At 49.3% G+C, this 23,483-nt stretch overlaps 1 protein-coding gene across 10 annotated transcripts in view; it reads left to right on the top strand.

Annotated features, from left to right (window-relative positions):
* The window catches only part of LCOR (ligand dependent nuclear receptor corepressor), a 277,489-nt gene that overhangs the window by 119,005 nt on the left and 135,001 nt on the right, over positions 1-23,483 (top strand). For all 10 annotated transcript variants that reach the window (XM_033943075.1, XM_033943074.1, XM_033943076.1 and 7 more), the window contains one exon: positions 12,119-12,251. In XM_033943075.1, the coding sequence (XP_033798966.1) occupies positions 12,119-12,251 (133 nt within the window). The remainder of the gene's footprint in view (positions 1-12,118; positions 12,252-23,483) is intronic.

The following is a 23,483-nucleotide window of genomic DNA, read 5'->3' as shown; positions in this document are numbered from 1 at the left end:
CAGACTGAAGGTCCATAAAGCCCAGTATCCTGTTTCCGACAGTGGCCTAGCTAGATCCCAAGTAGCAAAACAGATTCTATGCTGCTTATTCCAGGAATAAGCAGTGGATTTCCCCAAGCCATCTCAATAATGGTCTAAGGACTTTTCTCTTTTAGGAAATTATCCAAACCTTTTATAAACCCCACTAAGCTAACTGATTTCACCACACACTCTGGCAATGAATTCCAGAGTTTAATTACACATTGTGTGAAGAAATATTTTCTCCGGTTTGTTTTAAATCTACTAGTTACCGTATATACTCTAATATAGGATGAGATTTTTTGGCCAAAAAAGTGCTCAAAAATGGGGATCTCGTCCTATATTCGGGTCATCACCTGACACCCCCTCCCCCCCCCCCCCCCCCCCCCCCCCGACTTGATGTAGGCCTCTAATAGGCCGGGACTGGAGAGATTCCTCCAGTCTCCTGGCCTGGCTGACACAAATCATTTTTTTTACCCCACCCTCCCCCCGTGTACCTTTTCTGCTAACCAGCAGTGTATGGGAAGGACCATGTTCCTGCCCTGCGCACCTCCTTTGACTCACATCTCGCGCAGCGCACAGGCATGCAGGAGCGAGATTCTTGAGTTCTTGCATGGCCAGGCGTCGCTAGCAGAATGGCTGCCGCCAGTTCTCGTGAGACTTGAGGGACCTGGCAGCAGCCATTTTGCTAGCGGCGCAGGGGGCCACACAGAAGCTCAAGAAGCTCACTTCTGCGTACCTATGTGCCGCAAGCTCCGATCGGCGATTCGAAGGAGGTGCGCAGGGCAGGAGCACGGTTCTGCCCATAATAATAATAATAACAGTTTATATACCGCAGGACCATGAAGTTCTATGCGGTTTACAAAGATTAAAAGATGGTACAAATTGAATGAACTTAACAGAGGTGAAAGATAGTGGTTAACAGTTCAAGGGAACCGTTATTGACCTCTGGATCACCAGGGATAACTAATCAGCTACGCGGGGGTGGAGGGGGGGGGTGTAAAAAAAAATATTTGCATCGGCCGGGACAGGACCTGGGAGGGTCTCTCCTCTCCTGTCCTGGCCCGGCCTACCACTAGACCACCAGAGGTGGAAGAGAAGGTGGGACAGGGTGCAGAGCTTAGCAGGGAGAGGGGACAGGGGACAGGGTGCAGTGCAGAGCCTGGCAGGGAGGGGGGGATAAGGTCCAGAGCCTAGCAGGGAGAGGGGACAGGGTGCAGGACCTAGAGCTTAGCAGGGAGAGGGGACAGGGTGCAGGACCTAGAGCTTAGCAGGGAGAGGGTATAGGGTGCAGTGCAGAGCCTGGCAAGTAGTGAGGGAGGCTGGCTGCATAGCCTGGTAAGGAAAGGGGCTGGGTGCAGAGCCTGGTATGGAAGGGGGCTGGGTGCAGAGCTTTACAGGGCAGAGAGAGAAGGGGGCCGAGTGCAGAGCCTGGCAGGGGAGGGCGTGAGGGAGAGGACACTGGGTGCAGGGCATGGCACTTGAATATTAAGCCCCCGTCTTATATTCAAATCAAACCATTTTTCCTCCTTTTTTGGGGGGAAAATTGGGGTCTCAAATTATATTTGGATCGACTTATATACAAGTATATATGGTAGCTCCATTGCATGTCCCCCCCATCCTAGTATTTTTGGAAAGAGTGAACAAGCAATTCACATCTACGCTTTCCACTCCACTCAGTATTTTATAGAATTCTATCATATCACCCCTGAGCCATCTCTTCTCCAACCTTAAAAAGCCTTAGCCTCTTTAGCCTTTCCTTATTTGGTCATCCCCTCTCCCTGCGTGCATCTCAACTATGTCACAGCAGCAGGTGCCCACTCCCCTCGCCCTTACCTTCCTCTTCCTTTCCACTGCGGACATCAACCCCAATTCTGGACTCCCAACCAACTCCCATCCTCCTCTTACAGTCCACCTTATTCCTACAGGCCAACCCTCATAGCTTCCTTCACTTCACTCATTAACCATGCTTGCTTCCGTATACTCATAAGAACAGCCTTACTGGGTCAGACCAGTGGTCCATTTAGCGCAGTATCCTGTCTTTATGGAGGTGAATCCAAGTCGTAAGTACTTTCAAAAACCCAAATAGTAGCAGCATTCCGTGCAATCATCCCTTGTCTGTCTCAACCGCAGACTATGGACTTTTCCTCCAGGAATTTGTCCAAACATTTTTAAAAACCAGCTACATTAACTGCTATTACCACATCCTCTGGAATGCATTCTAGAGCTTGACTATTCTGAGTGAAAAAATATTTCCTCATATTGATTTTAAAAAATATTACTTTGTATCTTTGATTATTCCCTAGTCTTTGTAAATCTTGATGCAGTAAAAAAAAATGGATCCACTTGTACTCGTTCTACTCAGGATTCTGTAGACTTCAAGCATATCTCCCCAAGTTGAAGAGCCCTAACCTTTTTAGTCTTTCCTCATACGAGAGGAGTTCCATCCCCTTTATAATCTTGATCGCTCTTCTTTGAACTTTTTCTAGTGCCGCTATATCTTTCTTGAGATAAGGAGACCAGAATTGAACGCAGTACTCTAGATCAGTGTTTTTCAACCTTTTTTGGGCAAAGGCACACTTGTTTCATGAAAAAAATCATGAGGCACACCACCATTAGAAAATGTTAAAAAATTTAACTCTGTGCCTATATTGACTATATATAAAGTAATTCTCTTGAATAGGAATCAATAAACACAAAGAAAGTATTTTATAATTACTTTATTATGAAATATTAAGTAAACATAATAGTGAAAAATTATAAAATACTTTATTCAGTGCGAAACCTGGGCCTGTTTGGCTGAACACAAAGCTGATATTCTGGCTGGAATCGAAGAAAGACACACACGTAGCTCTTCGTCAACAGCTCTCAGTCTCTCTCTGAATTTGGTTTTTATAGCATACAAAAATAGACAAATATACCCTCCATCCTTTTTATTAAACCACAATAGCAGTTTTTAGCGCAGGGAGCTGCGCTGAATGCCCAGCGCTGCTCTTGACGCTCATAGGCTCCCTGCGCTAAAAATCACTATTGCGGTTTAGTAAAAGGTGACCATATTGTAAAATATAGACAGCAGATATAAATTCAGAACTGTACATAGTAAGTGAAGGGAAGTTTTCATCTCTGGGAATTTACCCAGTTAACTATTAAGTTTTATCCCAGGACAAGCAGGCAGGTATTCTCACTAGTGGGTGATGTCATCCGACAGAGCCCCGATACGGACATCTTGCAAGCATGTCTTGCTTGAAGAAACTCAGAAGTTTCGAGATGCCCGCACCGCGCATGCGCCAGTGCCTTCCCGCCCGATGTACCGGGCACGTCTCCTCAGTTCTTTTCTTTCCGCGGAGCTGAGAAGTTCTCTTCAATTCTGCGCTGACTGAAATTTCAGTATTTTGCCTTCTTTCCCCGCGTTTTATTGTTTTACTTACTTTCTTTGAACTTTTATTTCTATTTAAAAAAAAAAAAAAAAAAAAAAGTTACAATTATTTCGTCCGGCGGTTCGGCCGGGCCGGCCTCGTGGCTGCGACCTAGCTCCTTCGACCTAGCAACGTCACTTTTCCGGCCTATGTCCCGGCCTATCACCGGTTTTAAAAAGTGCAGCAAGTGCCAGCGTGCGATTTCGTTGACGGACCCACACCGGCGCTGTCTTCAGTGTCTTGGTCCAGAACACGTTCCGAAATCGTGCCGGCCTTGTTCCACGCTCACAGCGCGCTCTTTTAAACGGCGCTGCTTACTTTGGGAGTCCATGTTTAAGATGGAGTCTTCTAAGGAGCCATCTGCTTCGACTTCGACAGATGTTTCACCGGTCTGTTCGAAGCCTGCATCTGCGACTCATGCATCGAGCATCGTGAAGCCAGCATCGTTCACACCGGCTTCTGCATCGAGTTCAGCATCGGTTCCTGCTCCCGTCTCCTCGGTTCAGGTACCGCCTTCCACTGTTCCTCCCGTGGTCATAAAAGTGCCCAAAGCTACCAAGCAGAAGCACTCGACCACGAAGGAACGCGATGACCGTGCAGGAGGACCCCCTTTCGGTGCGGATCCCTCCATATCGGCATCGCTTAAATCCCTGCTCGAAGCTCAATTTGTTGAGCTCATGCGGACGATGGGACCGAGGCTTATCGCTAATATTCAGGGCGATACTACGGTCCCGGTCCCGGAGAGCGGTCCGCCCCCTCCTCCTCCTCCTCGTCGTTCGATTTCCCTGCTCGACGAGGGGGAGCGGCGGAGGGCGGCGGAACCCACTAGGCGGGCTTCCCTTTCTGACATGCCGCCTTTAGAGCCCATTACACCTCCACGTCACCAGGGTACTACATCGGCCCCTGATAATCGGAGTCCTGGGCATACTGCATCGCAGGAGGAGTTCTTTCGCACTCCATACCAGACTTGGGTGGCACTGCGTGAGTCGGCATCGTTGCCTCCCATGCGCTCCACTGCATCGAGTCCAATCCATTCCTTCGAGGCTTCAAGGGATCGATCGATGCATCGAAGATCACGTTCCCCATCCCGGCATCGGGAGGGGCATCGATCTCGACATTCTTCTAGACACTCCTCGCGTCATTCGGAGGTGTCTCCACAGAAGAAAATGCAGCGTATGGGATACTCATCCTCAGATTTATCCCAGCCAGAGGGACCGGAGTATGAAGAACCATCTACCTCATACTCTCCATGCCGCTCTCAGCTCTCCCTGGAACCGGAGGCTTCCACGTCTTCTAGTCCGTCTCGCCGGCCGGCCTTGGCGGACCAACTTTCCTTTTCATCCTTTCTCAGACAGATGGCGGATGACTTGGATGTGACCTTAGATACTGGGTCGAAGTACTCTAAGGAGTATCTGGACACCATGCATTTACCTCATCCTCCGGCGGAGACACTTCGGCTTCCCCTGCATAAGTTACTTGACCAGACTCTCATGCGGTGTTTGGAGACACCGTATTCCATACCTGCGGTACCTAGCAAGTTGGATGCTCGATACCGCATCGTGCACCACAAGGGGTTTGAGGGAGCTCAACTCTCTCATCAGTCCCTCCTAGTCGAGTCTTCCCTTAAACGTTCGCACCCCTCCCAAGTCTACGCTTCCGTGCCTCCTGGCAGGGAGGGGAGAACGATGGATAAGTTTGGTAGACGTATCTATCAAAATTCAATGATGGCGACTCGAGTGCTCAATTACAATTTTTTCTTCTCGTCCTATTTGGATTTTTTCTTGCCGGTACTCCGCAAGTTCACACCTTTCATCGATGCTGAGGCTCGGTTTGAGTTTGAGGAGGTGGTGGCGACCCTGTCCCAGTTGCGCCTCCAATTGATGCAATCCTCCTATGATGCTTTCGAGCTCTCGGCTCGTGCTGCGGCCTGCTCGGTCGCCATGCGTCGACTGGCTTGGCTTCGCACCATTGATATGGATCCGAATCTCCAAGACAGACTTGCAAATGTGCCTTGTGCGGGAGCGGATCTGTTCGATGAGTCTGTCGAGACTGTTACTAAAAAACTGTCAGACCACGAAAAATCTTTCCAGTCTATCATGAGGCCTAAGCCTAAACCACAACAGTCTCGTCCTTCTAGACCGCCTATAATCTACCAAAGGCGTTATCAACCGAGGCAGGCCCCTCCTGCGAGACAGCCTGCAAAGCGACAGCCGCCTCAGAAGACTCAGCAAAAGCCTCAGATGCCGGCTGCTCCCAAGGCTACTCAGCCTTTTTGACTCTCCTCCAGGGAGCATAACCGATCTCGTTCTGCCTACCCCATTTTTTCCCATAGGGGGTCGTCTCCATCATTTTTGTCATCGATGGGAGGCGATCACCACGGACCTCTGGGTCCTCTCCATCGTAAGAGAGGGATACTCTCTTCATTTCCAACGGGTCCCCCCGGACCATCCTCCAAGAGAGTATCCTTCCAACTCCACACAGACCGCTCTTCTTCTCCAGGAAGCTCAGGCTTTGCTCCGGCTTCGGGCCGTCGAGCCGGTACCGGTGGATCAACAAAACCAGGGGTTTTACTCCCGGTACTTCCTGGTCCCGAAGAAGACGGGCGATCTGCGTCCCATTTTGGACCTTCGGGTCCTCAACAAGTTTTTGGTCAGGGAACGGTTCCGCATGCTGACCCTTGCCTCTCTTTATCCCCTCATCGAGCAGAACGATTGGTTATGCTCTCTGGATCTCAAGGAGGCCTACACTCACATCCCGATTCATCCGGCCTCCCGCAAGTTCCTCAGATTCCGGGTGGGACATCTGCATCTGCAGTATCGAGTGCTTCCCTTCGGCCTATCTTCGTCGCCCAGAGTCTTCACGAAGTGTCTGGTAGTGGTGGCCGCTGCACTCCGGAACATGGGTCTCCAGGTGTTCCCATACCTCGACGACTGGCTCATCAAGGCCCCGTCCGCTCCCAAGGTCATTTCGGCGACCTTGACCACCATTTGTTTTCTGCAGAGCTTGGGCTTCGAGATCAACTTTCCAAAGTCTCATCTTCAGCCCACCCAGTCTCTCCCCTTCATAGGGGCTGTCCTGGATACCATTCAACTTCGAGCATTCCTTCCTCCTCCACGCTTACATGCTCTCCTTCTACTCTGCCAGTCAGTGTCTTCTCGCCAATCCATCTCAGCGAGACACATGATGGTCCTTTTAGGCCACATGGCATCTACAGTTCATGTGACGCCTTTTGCCAGACTACATCTCAGGATCCCTCAATGGACTCTGGCATCTCAGTGGACTCAGGTGTCCGACCCGTTATCTCGTCACATTGTGGTCACTCCTGCTCTACGGCAGTCTCTTCTCTGGTGGATGACCTCTTCGAATCTATCCAGAGGTTTGCTGTTTCATTCTCCTCCCCATCAGAAAGTTCTAACGACCGATTCATCGAACTATGCATGGGGGGCCCATCTGGATGGTCTTCGCACTCAGGGGTTCTGGACCAGTGCGGAACGACTCCATCAAATCAATCTTCTGGAGCTCAGGGCCATCTTCAATGCCCTCCAAGCTTTTCAACATCTGCTTCACGACATGGTGGTCCTTATTCGCACAGACAATCAGGTCGCCATGTATTATGTCAACAAACAAGGGGGCACGGGCTCGGCCCCTCTTTGTCAGGAAGCTCTTCGAGTCTGGGATTGGGCGGTTCGCCACAACACCTTCCTCAGAGCAGTCTACATTCAGGGGAAGGACAACGTCTTGGCAGACAAATTGAGTCGTCTACTTCAGCCTCACGAATGGACGCTCCACTCCGACCCCCTTCATCAGATCTTTGCTCAGTGGGGGACACCTCAGATCGACCTCTTTGCAGCCCCCCACAACTTCAAGCTGCCTCAATTTTGCTCCAGGATCTACACTCCTCATCGCCTGGAGGCAGATGCTTTTCTGCTGGATTGGAGCAAACGTTTCCTATATGCGTTTCCTCCTTTTCCTCTCATTCAAAAGACTCTAGTCAAATTGAAATTAGACCATGCCACCATGATTCTGATTGCTCCTCGGTGGCCCAGACAACCTTGGTTCTCCCTTCTACTTCAACTCAGCAGCAGGGAGCCAGTTCTTCTTCCAGTGTTTCCTTCACTACTCACTCAACATCAAGGTTCACTACTTCATCCCAATCTGCAGTCCCTCCACCTGACAGCTTGGTTCCTTTCAACATAACTCCTCACCAGTTCTCTCAAGCAGTGAGGGAGGTCTTGGAGGCTTCCAGGAAGCCTGCTACTCGACAATGCTATTCCCAAAAATGGACTAGATTCTCTTCCTGGTGTATTTCCAATGCCACGGAACCTCAGCGAGCTTCCCTATCTTCTGTATTGGATTATCTTCTACACCTGTCCCAGTCTGGCCTCAAGTCTACCTCTATACGAGTCCACCTGAGTGCTATTGCGGCTTTCCATCAGCCTCTACAAGGGAAACCTTTGTCTGCTCATCCTGTGGTTTCCAAATTTATGAAAGGGCTTTTTCATGTCAACCCTCCTCTCAAACCTCCTCCTGTGGTTTGGGATCTCAATGTTGTCCTGTCTCATCTTATGAAGCCTCCGTTTGAACCTCTCAACACGGCTCCACTCAAGTATCTCACCTGGAAGGTGGTTTTTCTAGTGGCCCTCACGTCAGCTCGTCGAGTCAGTGAGCTTCAGGCCCTAGTGGCGGATCCACCGTTCACCGTATTCCATCATGACAAGGTGGTTCTCCGTACTCATCCAAAATTCTTACCTAAAGTGGTCTCTGAATTTCACATCAACCAATCCATCGTGCTTCCGGTGTTCTTTCCAAAGCCTCATTCTCATCCTGGGGAATCTGCTTTGCACACTCTGGACTGTAAACGTGCTCTAGCTTTCTACTTGGATCGCACAAAGCCACACAGAACTGCTCCTCAACTTTTCGTCTCCTTTGATCCAAACAAGTTGGGACGACCGGTATCGAAGCGCACCATCTCCAACTGGATGGCGGCTTGTATCTCTTCCTGCTATGCCCAGGCTGGATTATCCCTTCCCTGTAAGGTCACAGCCCATAAGGTCAGAGCAATGGCAGCCTCTGTAGCCTTCCTCAGATCGACACCGATTGAGGAGATTTGTAAGGCTGCCACTTGGTCCTCGGTTCATACATTCACCTCTCATTATTGTCTGGATACTTTCTCCAGACGGGATGGACAGTTTGGCCAAACAGTGTTACAAAATTTGTTCTCTTAAGTTGCCAACTCTCCCACCATCCCATTGGGGTTAGCTTGGAGGTCACCCACTAGTGAGAATACCTGCCTGCTTGTCCTGGGATAAAGCAATGTTACTTACCGTAACAGTTGTTATCCAGGGACAGCAGGCAGCTATTCTCACGTCCCACCCACCTCCCCTGGGTTGGCTTCTCAGGCTAGCTACCTGAACTGAGGAGACGCGCCCGGTACATCGGGCGGGAAGGCACTGGCGCATGCGCGGTGCGGGCATCTCGAAACTTCTGAGTTTCTTCAAGCAAGACATGCTTGCAAGATGTCCGTATCGGGGCTCTGTCGGATGACATCACCCACTAGTGAGAATAGCTGCCTGCTGTCCCTGGATAACAACTGTTACGGTAAGTAACATTGCTATTTGGGCAAATTCCTTTGAAAACTGTGGTAATACTGCCTCCACTTTGCTAAATTTAAAATAAAATCATTTTTCCTACCTTGTCTGGTGATTTCTGGTTGCACTTTCTTCTTCTGACTATGCATCCAATCTTTCTTCCCTTCTATCAGCCTGTATGCTTTCTCTCCTCCACACCTCATTCCCTCCCCCAACTTTTTCTTCCTCTCTCCCTGACCTTTCTTTCTTTTTTTCTGTTTCTCTTCTTTCCTTCTGTTTCCCTGCCTGCCCCCTTTCTTTCTTTTTCCCTGCCGTTCCCCAAGCCACTGCCACTGCTGCTGCCATCGGGGAACAGGACCCACCAATGGATAATAGGCCCCAAAGCCGACGCCGACGCATGCTCTCCCTGACGTCAATTCTGCAATCGGAGAGGAAGTTCCGCCCAGCCAGGCAGCGATTGGCTGGCCCGAACTTCCTCTCCGACTGCAGAATTGACGTCGGGGAGAAGAAGACTTATCGGCTTGATAGATTAGATCGCCAAGACAAAGTGAGTCCTGGGTGATCGACTCACTTTGCCTTGGCGAGCTACTGGTGCCCCTGCCTCGGGCCCCCTGTCAGCTCCGGGCCCCTGAATGCAGGACTGGTAGTACTGCCCTGATGGCTGCCCTGCGGCACACTAGGCAACATCTCGCGGCACACTAGTGTGCCGCGGAACAGCAGTTGAAAAACACTGCTCTAGATGAGGTCACACCATTGAGCGATAACAGAATTATAACATTCTTAGTCTTGTTAACCGCAGAAGACAAACATGAATAGGGATTGAGGAATAATGTACCCTGATCGATTTTCAGAGGGTTGTTTGTGAGGAGCTATCTAAAATAAAGGTAGAAAAAGTGATGGGGCCAAATGGTGTACATCCGAGGGTGCTGAAGGAACAGGGATGTTCTGGTAGCTCTGCTGACTGACCTTTTCAATGAGTCTCTAGAGTCGGGAGTGGTCCGGAGGACTAGAGAAGGGCGAATGCGGTCCCTCTCCACAAAAGTGGAAGTAAGGAAGAAGTAGGGAATTACAGGCCTTTGGTAGGTCAGCCCACATCGCATCATCGAAGCGGGCCAGCCTAGCAAAGGCCCCAAGGCTGTCTCATGAAACCGCGGCTAAACTACTGCTTAGGGGCAGCTGTGTTCCAAAGTTAAAAGCACACAGAGCAGCCACTGCTGGTCTGGGGGTGCAGAGACAAAGGCAGGAGGCATACGTGATGGAAGGCAGGAGTCCTGGCACAGCGACGGCAACAGGAAGTTGCAAGCTGATTCTGGTACCTTTTGTTGCAGTGCGGACCCAAATTCTTCACGGACCAGCAAGATTTTTTTTGCAGATCAGCAGTTGAAGAACACTGATATAACCTATTAAAACCCATGTACTTTTCCTAGGTTTGAATGCAAGCAGGCAAGATATTCCAATGGATGTTTTTTTCTCCTTGGCAGAGCAGATCCTCCCTCAGTACCTCTTCAAGTGTGGGGAAAAGGGTGAGTTTCCAGATCTGATGTGAGGGTTTGAGGGTTAGGTGTTTCAGGTTTGTACAGATTGTCCTTGTTAAGATCAGCTGGAGTAATATGAAGGGTAATTTAAGAGTAGTATAAGAGTAATTTGAGCTTGTGATCCTGGCATTTCTGTAGGTTGGAATAGAAAAAGGACTTTCGGTGGTGTTTCTCAAAGTTCAGGTGGCAGGCCTCTTGTGCTTCTGGGCTCGAATGGGAAAACTCTGCATCTTAGTTTGAAATGGGACTTCAGATTGCGGCCTCTGTTGTGTCTGCTTTTTCATCATGGAATTTTAATATTGTCTTGAAGATCTTTTCTAAGTCTCCGTATGAGCTTCTCCAAGAGACGCCCCTCCTGGATCTTATAGTGAAGATGGTATTGTTGGTGTCAATAGTCTTGACGAGAAAAGTCTTGGAATTGCAGCCTCTTTTCTGCAGAATGGTTTTCCTCAGAATTACAGAGGTGGGGTTTCACTGAGTATGGTACCTTCCTTTCTAGCAAAGGTTGTGTCTGCCTTTCACCTCAACCAAGAGGTTCGTTTGTCTGCCTTTCAGCCTATGGGTTGAACTAAGCAAGATATGATATTGCAGAGACTGGATGTGCGAAGTGTGTTACTCTACTACCTGAAAAGGACCAATGATTCTTGGCATTCCAACCATCTCTTTGTTCTACCCAGTCGGTTCAGAAGAGGCAGACCAGCATCCAAGGTTTCTATTGCCAGATGGGTTCACATAGCAATTTCGTTGACATACATTGGCTGTAGCAAACAGCCACCTGTTTCTCTCAAAGCTCATTTGACTTGAAGTGTGTCATCTTTATGAACGGAGTCCCAGGCAGCGCTGCCGAAGGATATCAGCAGGGCAGCTACTTAGTCTACTCTCTATACCTTTACAAGGTTCTGTAGAGTGGATGTGGTGGTTCGAGAGGATGTTGCTTTTGGTCCTTGGTTTTGCGGGCAGGCTTATCATTCAGAGGGGAGGGGGTAGTAGGGAGATAAAAAGGACAAATGATGATACATTTTTCTAACTTCCACCAAAAATCCACAGTCAGTTTCATCTGAAACCATAGCTGTAGCTTTTTGGCCAAAACAGAAACAAGGTCAATTTCGGCGCTATAATCAAAATTGTCGGCCTCTATTGTCCATGGAAGGGAGGGGAAGGGAAATGGAAGAAAGTTGAACGTGAAAGATAGATATTGGGTAGAATATGAAAAAGAAAGAAGAGAAGAAACAGTGCCTAGATAGGAGACCCTAGGAACAGAGTTAAGAGAAAAGATAGAGGGAGGCGGAGAAAGGGAACAAAATGATTAGAAAAATAAAATCGCCATACACCAAAGGTAAGAAAAATGATTTTATTTTCAGTTTAGCAATATGTCTGTTTTGAGCATGTACATCTGTCTGTATTTTGAACTGTACAGGAGGAAATGTGAGAGGGTGCTTTGTAATCATGTAATTTAAAATATTAATCGATATGCCATCCTAATATGAAATAAAGGCGTCCTGAAACAATCGTTAACATTTATCTCATTCTAAAATCTTTTTGGAAACTTCTGTTTTTGCAGGAATATTTGATTGGCCTGCATGAACCAACTTCTGAGGCTGGACAAGAAACACTACGTAGACAGGAGCAAGCAAAGATAATTCGTTTAGAAAAGCAAGCAGAAGAGTTCCTTAATGCAGTCTTCTACAGAAAAGGTTAGTGTGAATGAATGCTGTGGCATCATGAGCTAGCAAACCTGTCATGATCAACATGGTGTCGGGGATTTTAAATATTTTTCTACTCTGCTCAATACATTTCAGCAACTTTGCCCATTTGGCATTGGCTATTTGGGGAAAGCAGGATCAGGTAATAGTGGGTGTAAGATATATGGTTTGATAAATGTCAGATTGTACTGCAGTTTTAATAAATAATTACTGTTGGGGGAGTGTATGAGTCGGAATACAAAAACTATAACTGAAAAGGAGTGCAGCTTATAAAATTTCGAGGAATGAATGTCAGATTGTACTGCAGTTTTAATAAATAATTACTGTTGGGGGAGTGTATGAGTCGGAATACAAAAACTATAACTGAAAAGGAGTGCAGCTTATAAAATTTCGAGGAATGAAACAATTTCAAGATGATGGGCTATCGGTGTCTGTATTGCCTAGAGCTCTGAGTGTCCTATGGCATGTTGGGCCGGAGGTGAGGAAGGGATTTGGGTGTGCCTGTTGCTTCTCTCAATTTTTCCTCCCTCATTAATCGTGTCTCGAGTATTTCTCTTAGCGCAGAACTAAGGGAATGCCAATTTCAGGTGATTTACAGAGCTTATTTCTCTCAGAAGCAAGTACATAAGGGGTTTCTTCACCGATATGCCCTAAGTGCCAACAGGGTGTGTGTTCATTTTTTCATGCTTTTTGGGCTTGCCCGAAGGTTAAAGGGTTTTGGAGGGCTATCCTTAGATTTTTTGAGTAGTCTTTGGCCAGTCTCTTCCGATGTCCCCGGCTGGCTTTCTTCTGGATCATTTTGAATCTTTTCGTATATCCAACAGGGGACATCAGATGCTGATGCAGAAGGTTGCAGTGCAGGGTAAGAAAATAATTTTCTCTGTTTGGATGCAATCGACCACATCTGCTTTTTGGGCCTGGCGCAATAGTTTCCAAGGGTTGATGACCCTGGAACAAAGGCATGCCCGTATCGCGTTCAAGCGGAAACGTGTTTTTTTGCAGATCTGGGATGCTTATATACAGTTTCTGTCTTCTAGGGCTCGGAGCAAAGTTCTGAATTCCTTCTAAGGTTTTCTTTTCTTCATTCTCTTCATTCTTGGATTTCTGGTACTCACTGTGGCTTGTTTGTTGGGGGGTGTAGGCTGTGGTATGTATGGAAGTGTGTGGCTATGGTGATGAATGGTTCTGAACAAATGGGGGGGAGAGCGTAAGGGGGGCAGTTGGAGGGGAAGGATTTTTTTTTCCCCTGTGTGAGTGGGGGTGGATAGATGATCGTTGGCTGTTAGAGAGTATCAGAGTACAGCTCTCTGATGGGTGTCTATGCTGTTTTTCCTTCTTGCCTTAGGGATTGGGACTTGAGTATTAGGGGGGGGGGTTCTTTCTCTACTTTGTTTGTTGGTTCCATGAGGCATGTTGCTTGCTTGCTACCAGTGGGCTGTCCTTACTGAGGGGCCTCTACATAGTTTGATTGTATAGGGAACGGGGTAGGGTGGCTAAAGGAAAGGGGAGTTTGCCTTGGTGGATTCTGTTGCTGTTGATGGGGGGCAGGGGAAAGGGGGGTTTTCTGAAATGGGAGAGGGAGTATACTTCATTTGAAATTTCTTAAAATATTAAAAGGATTTGATAAAATAGACCAGGAAGCAGCATTGCTAACATATTCAGAGGTGACACGGACAAGAGGTCATAGCCTGAAACTGAGTGGCAGCAGGTTCAGGACAAATGTCAGGAAGTTCTGTTTCACACAGCGAGTGGTGGGTGCTTGGAATGCGCTCCCGGAGGAGGTTGTGGCAGAGACTACTGTACTGGGATTCAAGCGCAAGTTGGATGCACACCTTCTTGCATATCATATTGAGGGATACGGTAAAGTCGGATCTCCAAAAAAGAATACCTAAATGGGCCGCCGCGTGTGCGGAGCACCGGACTGGATGGACCTCGGTCTGATCCGGTGAAGGCGTTTCTTATGTTCTTGATGACTGACTTTCAGTGGTATATTGTGCTTTCCTATATTGCACTTGCTGAGTTTTTGTAATGTGCTTTGCTGGGTTTTTTTGTTGTTTGTCATCAATAAAAAATGATTTGAACTAAAATTTTGAGGAATGATGCCATATCAATGTTATGTGACTGATGAAGATTCCTTCACTGAAGATTAGACTTGGTTTACCAATTTGTTTTTAATATGTAAAATGTGAATAAAGGTAAGCTGGTTAAGTGACTTTTTTATGGACTGATTGATGATTGAGTAGGAAATAGAATAGCAATGAATAGTCCTCTGAATGGAAAAAGATAAGTGCCCCTAGTGTCTATCATGGTTTCACATATTAATAAATCTAGAAAAAGGAGCAATAAGTGCGATAATCAAATAGAAATATGACAGCAGATAAAAGCCAAATGACCCTTTCAGTCTGCCCATCTGCAGCAGCTACTATCTCCTTTCCCTAAGAGATTCCATTTGTCTGTCCCACACTTTCTTGAATTTAGACAGTCTTGTCTCTCTTCCACACATATCTACTATGCTGCTGAATCAGTAAAGAGCTGCTCCTTGTATGGCATGCAGCATCAGGTGTTTGAACTGAATGTTTCACACTAGAGAGTTGCATGGGGACAGAAATCAAACTCATCCGTGCTGGAAATCAAATCTGTCTCCATCCATCGACATAAACTTCAGAAGTAGTTATTTAATTTAATTATGCTACTGAATTAAAGGCTCTGGTAGAGATACATTTACAAATAAGCAAAGACACTTTATTAATTTGGAAATATTAATTAGGAAGAATATATACTTTGTAAATGGGTCTCTGCCAGAGCCTCTAATGTAAATATAAAATATAAATACTCCAGCTGATGAGGACCCTTAAGCTATGTCAGCGGAGGACTTCCACTTAAGGTGGCTGGGGGTCCCTTTTGTTAAGCTTGGCAGGCAGCAGAAGTGTCCCTGAGTCACAGATGCTGGTACGTCAGTGGCTCGGGGATGATGCCAGTGACTGCTGCACTTGGTGGAGAGGAGTTCTGGCCGTCTTGGGGGAGGTTCTCAGATTGCGGTGCTTGGGGGGATCCCCACCAGCCACTGCAATGGTCAGCAAGTATTTAAGCACTGGAGAAATAAAACCAGAAATGCATTTCCTTTTCTTTTGAAAACAATACAAAGACGTAGAAACATGATGGCAGATAAATGCCAAATGGCCCATCCAGTCTGCCCATCTGCAGTAACCGTTATCTCTTCCTCTCTCTAAGAGATCCCACGTGACTATCCCAGGCTTTCTTGAAATCAGACACAGTGTCTCCACCATCTCTTCTGGGAGACACTTCCACGCATCTACTACCCTTTCTGTTTAAAAGTATTTCCTTAGATTACTCCTGAGCCTATCACCTCTTAACTTCATCCTATGTCCTCTCATTCCAGAGGTTACTTTCAAATGAAAGAGACATAGGTATTTAAATGTCTCTATCATATCTCCTTTCCTCCAACGTATACAGATAAATCTTTAAGTCTGTCCCCATACGCCTTATGGCGAAGAATCATTTTAAGAAGACCATCAAATGCCTGAGAATCATCCAGAATACTGCCATCCGTCTCATTTATGGTCTCAAAAAGTCAGATCATGTAAGCCCGTTCTACAGAAAACTTCACTGGTTGCCGATGGAGGCAAGGGTCATCTTCAAGTTTGCCTGCCTTTGCTTCAAAACCATAACAGGCCTATCCCCAATCTACATGTCACACCACTTTATTTTCCCAAGCACCACTCGCACACACAATGCCTATCTGTTTGCCTTCCCCTCCCTGAAGGGCTGTATCTACAAGAGATTCCTTGATAGAACACTGTCATTTCAAGCAGGCAAATGGAATAAATGCCTAACCACCCTCATTTCAAATACACCCTCCTACCAATCCTTTAGGAAATCAATTAAAACCTATCTCTTTGATAAATTTCTTTGACTCCTTCCTGCCTTGTACCTCTGAAATACTTGTTGTATCTCTGATATTCTCCCAGATATACCTAACCTCTCTCGACTTACCAATGTAATTTGAAAATATTTTCTGTAACATCGCTGTCTGTGTACAGTCTCTTCCTTTGTAAACCGCTCTGAACTGCTTGTGGTATTTGTGGTATACAAAAATAAAGTTGTTATTATTTTATTAGCCTTCCTCTGGACCGACTCCATCCTTTTTATATCTTTTGGAAGGTGCAGCCTCAAGAATTGTACACAGTATTCTAAATGAGGTCTCACCAAAGTCATATACAGGAGGCATCAATACCTCCTTTTATCCTAGGACAAGCAGGCATGATATTCTTACATGTGGGTGACGTCATCTACGGAGCCCCAGCGCGGACAGCTTTTCAAGCAAACTTGATTGAAGTTTCAAGTTTGCACACTGCACCACGCATGTGCTAGCCTTCCTGCCCACTAGAGGGCGCATCCCCACCTCGTGGTCCTCAGTTCAATTTCTTCCGCGGAGCCAGAAGCCCTGTGGAAAATTGTGCTCTTCAATTTGCCTTCTGTCGCCGCGGCTGTGTCCTGATTTCGACGCGGTCGCTGCGTTTTTGCTTTGTTTCTTTGTTTAATTATTCAGTTATCGTCAAAAAAAAAAAAAAAAGTTTTATTTTTTCCGTCGCTCCGGGGGCTCCCGGTAGCCGCGGCCGTGGGACCTCGTCTGTTCCCGGCCGCGTTTTGGGCCCATGTCCCGGCCTGTGACGGGATTTAAAAAGTGCGGTCGGTGCGACCGACTCTTATCGATTACAGACCATCACCGGTGCTGTTTGCGGTGCTTGGGGCCCCAGCACCCGACAGACTCTTGTGCCAGGTGTGCCACCTTTCAGAAGAGGGCTCTCAAACGCCGCAGGGCCCGCATGGCAGAACTTTTCGCCGTTGAGTCCCCGACCGGGAAGGCCTCGAGTTCGGCTTCGGCCCAGGCCTTGACCTCGGCCTCGACCTCGGCCTCGGGCCCCTCGGCTTCGCCTCGACCTTCGGTCCCATCGAAGCCTGTTGCCTCGTCAAAGCCGGCCTCGGGTAAGTCTCCACTTCCCTCCTCAGCTCCAGGATCAACCAAGAAGCCATCCTCGGGCTCCTCGACGGCGGGAGGGTCTGCCTCCGCCCAGCCCAAGGTGTCCAAATCGATTGCCCCGAGGGAATACTCGAGACCGAGGTCGCCCTCTGAGGAGCATCGACAGGTGTTACCGCCTGGGATGACGATCCCGGCTTTCCAGGACTTGCTCCGGACTTTGATCGCCTCGGAGCTGTCCGGGGCCATTGAGCACCTGCAGCAGGCTTCGGCCTCGACTGCTTCGGTCTCGGCTGCCCCGCAGTTGGCGACCTCGGCCTCGGGTACTGGGGCTTCGGCTCCCGAGGTTCGTACTACCTCGACCTCGGCTTTGCCCTCGGACCCTGCATCGGTGGGACAACCTGAGCGTAGCGTGCGGCCCCGTGACAAGATGCGCCGGGTGCGGAGGCTCTCGTCCACTTCGTCCTCGAGGTCCTCGCGAGGCTCCTCGCCTTCGGGCAGGCCTCGGGCGAGGCGCCATCCGAGGAAGGCCAAGCGATCTCGGGCCTCGCCTCGGAGGCGAGGTCGCTCGTCGCCGCTCGGGGGCGAGACCTTGCAGGTCTCGGAGCTCCGCCTGGATAACCCCAGTCTTTTTCGCTCCCCTGTCGGAGAGAGTTCCCGTGCCTCCTCGCCGGGGCGGAAGGGAAGGGCCTCGATACCTCGTACCCCGGGGGGTTCCCCCAAGGGTTCCTTCAGGCATGACCGGTCCCCGACCCCCCTCGAGGTCCCGGGAGCGTGCCTCGTGGGGATCGGGGTCGGGTAGAGAGCCGAGGTATTCCCCCGAGGCCTCCCCCTTCGGCTCGGCGGGGAGATCTCGGTCTCCTTCTCCGCCTGCCAGACCTTCATCATTCTCCAGGTTTGTGCAGGATATGGCGGGGGCTTTGGGCGTGGACTTGTTGGCAGGTTCCCATTACACCTAAGAGTTTTTGGAAGAGCAGGATCTTCCTGCTTCCCCACGGGAATCCCCGCGCCTTCCGCTGAATAAGGTCCTCCATCAGACCCTCCTCAGAAATTTGGAAACCCCTCTTACAGTCACGGTGGTGCCGTCCAAGATGGAGTCCAAATACCGAACCCTCCCTCCTAAGGGGTTCGAGAAGCCGCAACTCTCCCACCAATCGCTCCTGGTGGAGTCGGCGCTTAAGAGGACGCAACCCTCCAGGGTGTCTGCTGCGGTCCCGCCGGGGAGGGAAGGACGGACCCTCGACAAATTTGGTCGTCGCCTCTACGCTAACTCACTTATGGCGACGAGGGTCTTGAATTACGCATTTTCATATTCTTCCTACTTGCGTAACATGGTGAAGGACCTCCCAGGGTTTCGGGATGTCATCCCTGATTCCCATAGGGATAAGTTCGCCACCTTTATGTCAAATCTTTCTCAACTACGCTTGTACCTATTCCATGCTGTGTACGACGCCTTTGAACTCGCCTCGAGGGTATCGGCCTGCGCGGTGGCTATGCGCCGGCTGGCGTGGCTCCGTACCCTTGAGATGGACCCCAACCTGCAGGAGCGTTTGGCGAACTTGCCCTGCGTGGGTTCGGAGTTGTTTGACGACTCTTTGGAGGCGGCGACCAAACGTCTGTCGGAGCAGGAGCGCTCTCTTGCCTCCCTCGTCCGCCCTAAACCTAAGGCCCCGCCGCAAAAACCCTTTCGGCAGCCCCCGAGAAGATACCCGCAGAAATCTACGCCGGCCTTCTCGAGACCTCCGCCCCGACGCCCACCCCAACAGGGTAGGGGAGGTCAGTCAAAACCCCCAGCGCAGGGAGCGTCCAAGCCTGCGCCGTCTTTTTGACGGGATCTGCGGTTGGGGGCGGGCCCCCTCCGCGGTATCGCCGAACCCCCTCCCCATCGGGGGTCGACTCAAGTCCTTTTACGGGGCTTGGACCGAGATTACATCCGACGCATGGGTGCTCCGGACCGTCTCCGAGGGCTATTCGCTCAACTTCTTAGCGCAGCCTCCAGACATGCCACCCAGCGCTTGCCCGTCCAATCGGAGCCAGTTGGCCCTTCTCCTGGTCGAGGCCAGGGCCTTGTTGAGCCTACGGGCAGTGGAGCTTGTCCCTCCCGACCAGCGGGGTCGGGGGTTTTACTCCCGTTACTTTTTGGTCCCAAAGAAGACCGGGGATCTGCGCCCCATTTTGGACCTCCGGAAGCTCAACAAGTTCCTGGTCCGGGAGAAGTTCCGTATGTTATCGCTTCCGGTTTTGTACCCCCTGTTGGAGGACGGGGATTGGATGTGCTCCCTGGACTTGAAGGAAGCATATACCCATGTTCCGGTGCATCCCGCTTTCCGCAAGTTCTTAAGGTTCCAAGTGGGAGATTTGCACCTTCAATATCGGGTCCTTCCCTCGGGTATTCACAAAGTGTATGGTGGTAGTCGCGGCGTCCCTGCGCTCTCGGGGGCTACAGGTCTTTCCCTACCTGGACGATTGGCTGATCAAGGCCCAGACCAGGGAGGGAGTTATCTTAGCGACCCAACAGACTATCATCTTACTTCAACGTCTAGGGTTCGAAGTGAACTTTCCCAAGTCTCAGTTGTGCCCGGCTCAGTCTCTCCAGTTTATTGGAGCCGTGCTGGACACGGTTCGCCTCCGCGCTTTCCTCCCCCCTCTTCGGCGGGAGGCCTTACTTCGGTTAAGTCGCCAAGTTTTGGGGCAATCCGTGGTGTCGGCGCAGCGTATGATGATCCTTCTGGGTCACATGGCGTCGACGGTCCACGTCACTCCCTTCGCCCGCTTGCATCTGAGGCTTCCTCAGTGGACTCTGGCCTCTCAATGGCGGCAGGATCGAGACCCAGTCTCTTGTCCGATAACAGTGACTCCTTCTTTGAGACGCTCGCTCCGTTGGTGGACCAACTCTTCCAATCTTTCAGGGGGTTGCTGTTTCTCGTTCCTCTGTGTCGCAAGGTCCTGACCACGGACTCCTCGGAGTACGCGTGGGGGGCACATCTCGACGGTCTGCGAATGCAGGATCTATGGTCGGCCGCGGACCGTCTTTGTCACATCAATGTGTTGGAGCTTCGTGCCATTTTTCTGGCTGCTCGAGCTTTCGGCCACCTACTGCACGATCAAGTAGTGCTCGTGCGGACGGACAACCAGGTGGCAATGTATTATGTAAACAAGCAAGGGGGGACGGGCTCTTGGCCTCTGTGCCAGGAAGCCCTGCGCCTTTGGGAATGGGCAGTCTCCCAGAACATATTCCTGCGTGCGGTTTACATTCAGGGAGAGAGGAATTGTCTGGCGGACAAACTCAGTCGTCTTCTCCAGCCGCACGAGTGGTCGCTGAACTCCCGGGTTCTGCACGAGTTCTTCGACCACTGGGGGACTCCTCAGGTGGATCTGTTTGTCTCCCCGGAGACTCACAAACTACCCCTCTACTGTTCTCGGATGTACTCCCGGGACCGTCTCGAGGCCGATGCCTTCCTTCTCGATTGTGGGGGGAGGTTCCTTTATGCGTTCCCTCCTTTTCCCCTGATCTTGAGAACGCTGGTACATCTCAAATCGACCAGAGCCACTATGATTCTCATTGCGCCTCGTTGGCCCAGACAGCACTGGTTCTCCCTGCTTCTTCAACTCAGTGTCAGGGAACCTCTGCTTCTGCCTGTCTTTCCCTCTCTGCTGTCTCAGAGTCGGGGTTCGCTGTTACATCCCAATCTTCAGTCTTTACATCTGACCGCTTGGTTCCTTTCCCCTTGACTTCGGTTCCTGTTTCTCAGTCGGTGAGGGAGATTTTGGAAGCCTCGCGCAAGGTCTCGACTCGGCTTTGTTATTCCCAGAAGTGGACCAGATTTTCATCCTGGTGTTCCTCGAACCATCTGGACCCGAGTTCAGTTTCCGTGTCTTCGGTGCTGGAATATTTGTTGCATCTGTCTAAGTCTGGACTGAAGACGACTTCCATTCGGGTGCATCTTAGTGCCATTGCGGCGTTCCATCGCCATCTCGAGGGTCGATCTCTCTCTCTTCATCCTCTGGTAACCCGTTTCATGAGGGGTCTCGTGAATGTTCATCCTCCTCTGAAACATCCTCCTGTAGTTTGGGATCTTAATGTGGTCTTAGCTCAGCTCATGAGGCCTCCTTTTGAGCCTCTCGACAAATCTCTTCTTAAGTTTCTCACTTGGAAAGTGGTCTTTTTGATTGCGCTCACATCCGCTCGTCGGATTAGCGAGCTGCAGGCTTTGGTTGCGGATCCACCTTTTACTGTGTTTCATCATGACAAGGTGGTTCTTCGCACCCATCCTAAATTTTTGCCTAAGGTTGTGTCTGATTTCCACCTCAATCAGTCCATTGTTCTTCCGGTGTTCTTCCCGAAGCCCCACTCTCATCCTGGTGAGGCGGCGCTTCACACGCTTGACTGTAAGAGGGGGTTGGCCTTTTATCTCCAACGTACCAAGTCTCATCGGAAGGTTCCTCAATTGTTTTTGTCCTTTGATCCTAATCGGTTGGGACATCCTGTTTCCAAGCGCACCTTGTCCAACTGGTTGGCCGCTTGTATTTCTTTTTGCTACGCTCAGGCTGGTCTCACGCTCCATGGTCGAGTCACGGGGCATAAGGTCCGGGCTATGGCAGCTTCTGTTGCTTTCCTCCGGTCTACTCCTGTGGATGACATATGTAAAGCTGCCACTTGGTCTTCGGTTCATACGTTCACCTCCCACTACTGTCTGGACACTTTGTCCAGAAGCGACGGCCGGTTTGGCCAGTCGGTGTTACGTAACCTGTTTTCCTGAATTGCCATCCTCCCACCTGCCCTTTTTTGGTTGGCTTGGAGGTCACCTACATGTGAGAATATCATGCCTGCTTGTCCTGGGATAAAGCACAGTTACTTACCGTAACAGGTGTTATCCAGGGACAGCAGGCATATATTCTCACAACCCGCCCACCTCCCCGGGGATGGCTTCTTTGCTTGATATGGAACTGAGGACCACGAGGTGGGGATGCGCCCTCTAGTGGGCAGGAAGGCTAGCACATGCGTGGTGCAGTGTGCAAACTTGAAACTTCAATCAAGTTTGCTTGAAAAGCTGTCCGCGCTGGGGCTCCGTAGATGACGTCACCCACATGTGAGAATATATGCCTGCTGTCCCTGGATAACACCTGTTACGGTAAGTAACTGTGCTTTTCCTACTGGCCATAGCTCTCCTTAGCATCCTTCTAGCTTTCGCCGCCACCTTTTCAACCTGTTTAGCCACCTTAAGATCATCACATACAATCACACACAAGTCCCGCTCTTCTGTCATGCACATAAGTTTTTCACCCCCTAAACTCTACCGTTCCCTCGAGTTTTTGCAGCCCAAATACATGAACTTGCATTTTTTAGCATTAAATGTTAGCTGCCAAATTTCAGACCATTCTTCAAGCTTCGCCAGGTCTTTTTCATATTATTCGCACCATCCTGGGTGTCTACTCTATTGCAAATTTTGGTATCATCCGCAAAGAGGCAAATCCGCTATATACGTTTCCCAAAGCTAACGTATTTCAGTCAATAAATTACTATTTTACCTTTCTTGTCTGGAGATTTACTTTTCCATCCATCTGATTGGTTACAGTTTGTCTTTTTTTCCACTTTCCTGTCTTCTGCAAATTCTTCAAATGGTTGCTGTCCATTGGTTTCTTCTATCATGGTCCAGTATTTTTCTTCCCTTTCTCCCATTGTACAGCTTCCTCACTTCCTTCTCTCCTGGATCATTCTTCCTCTTTTCCCCTTCCCTCTCTGTTCCTCTCTCCTTCTCCTGCTGTTGAAAGACAGATAAAGAAAGGAGTGGGGGTGGGTAATTAAATGGAGTGGTCGGCGACTGGCAGGGTACGCATACTGCAGGTTGAGAAACCCTGTTATATTGTTCTCTAAATGCTACTGGCAGCCAGTGCAATTTCTGAAGCCAAGGTGTAATATGAGCATATTTTGATGTTACTGTATCAATCTGGCAGCTGCATTTTCCACTATTTGCAGTGCCCTATGCCTTGTCTAAATCATTCCCAGATATAGGGCATTGTAATAGTCAAGCCTTGATAAGACCAGTGCGGAAATCAAAGGATGCTAATATAGTCTTCACTCAATACAATAAATGTATTTATGCAAAACATATCTGCACAGTCTTTGCCACTTGACAATTCTTTTTAAGACCTGAATCAAGTCTAACTCCTAAGATTTATTGATTCTATGCTGCTGATATTTTCTTTTTCCCAGTATATAAATG

Source organism: Geotrypetes seraphini, chromosome 4, assembly GCF_902459505.1.
Source record: "Geotrypetes seraphini chromosome 4, aGeoSer1.1, whole genome shotgun sequence".
In the NCBI taxonomy this organism is placed as follows: Eukaryota; Metazoa; Chordata; class Amphibia; order Gymnophiona; family Dermophiidae; genus Geotrypetes; species Geotrypetes seraphini.
The sequence above is the reverse complement of the archived record's forward strand: the minus strand, read 5'-3'. Positions and strand labels throughout refer to the sequence as shown.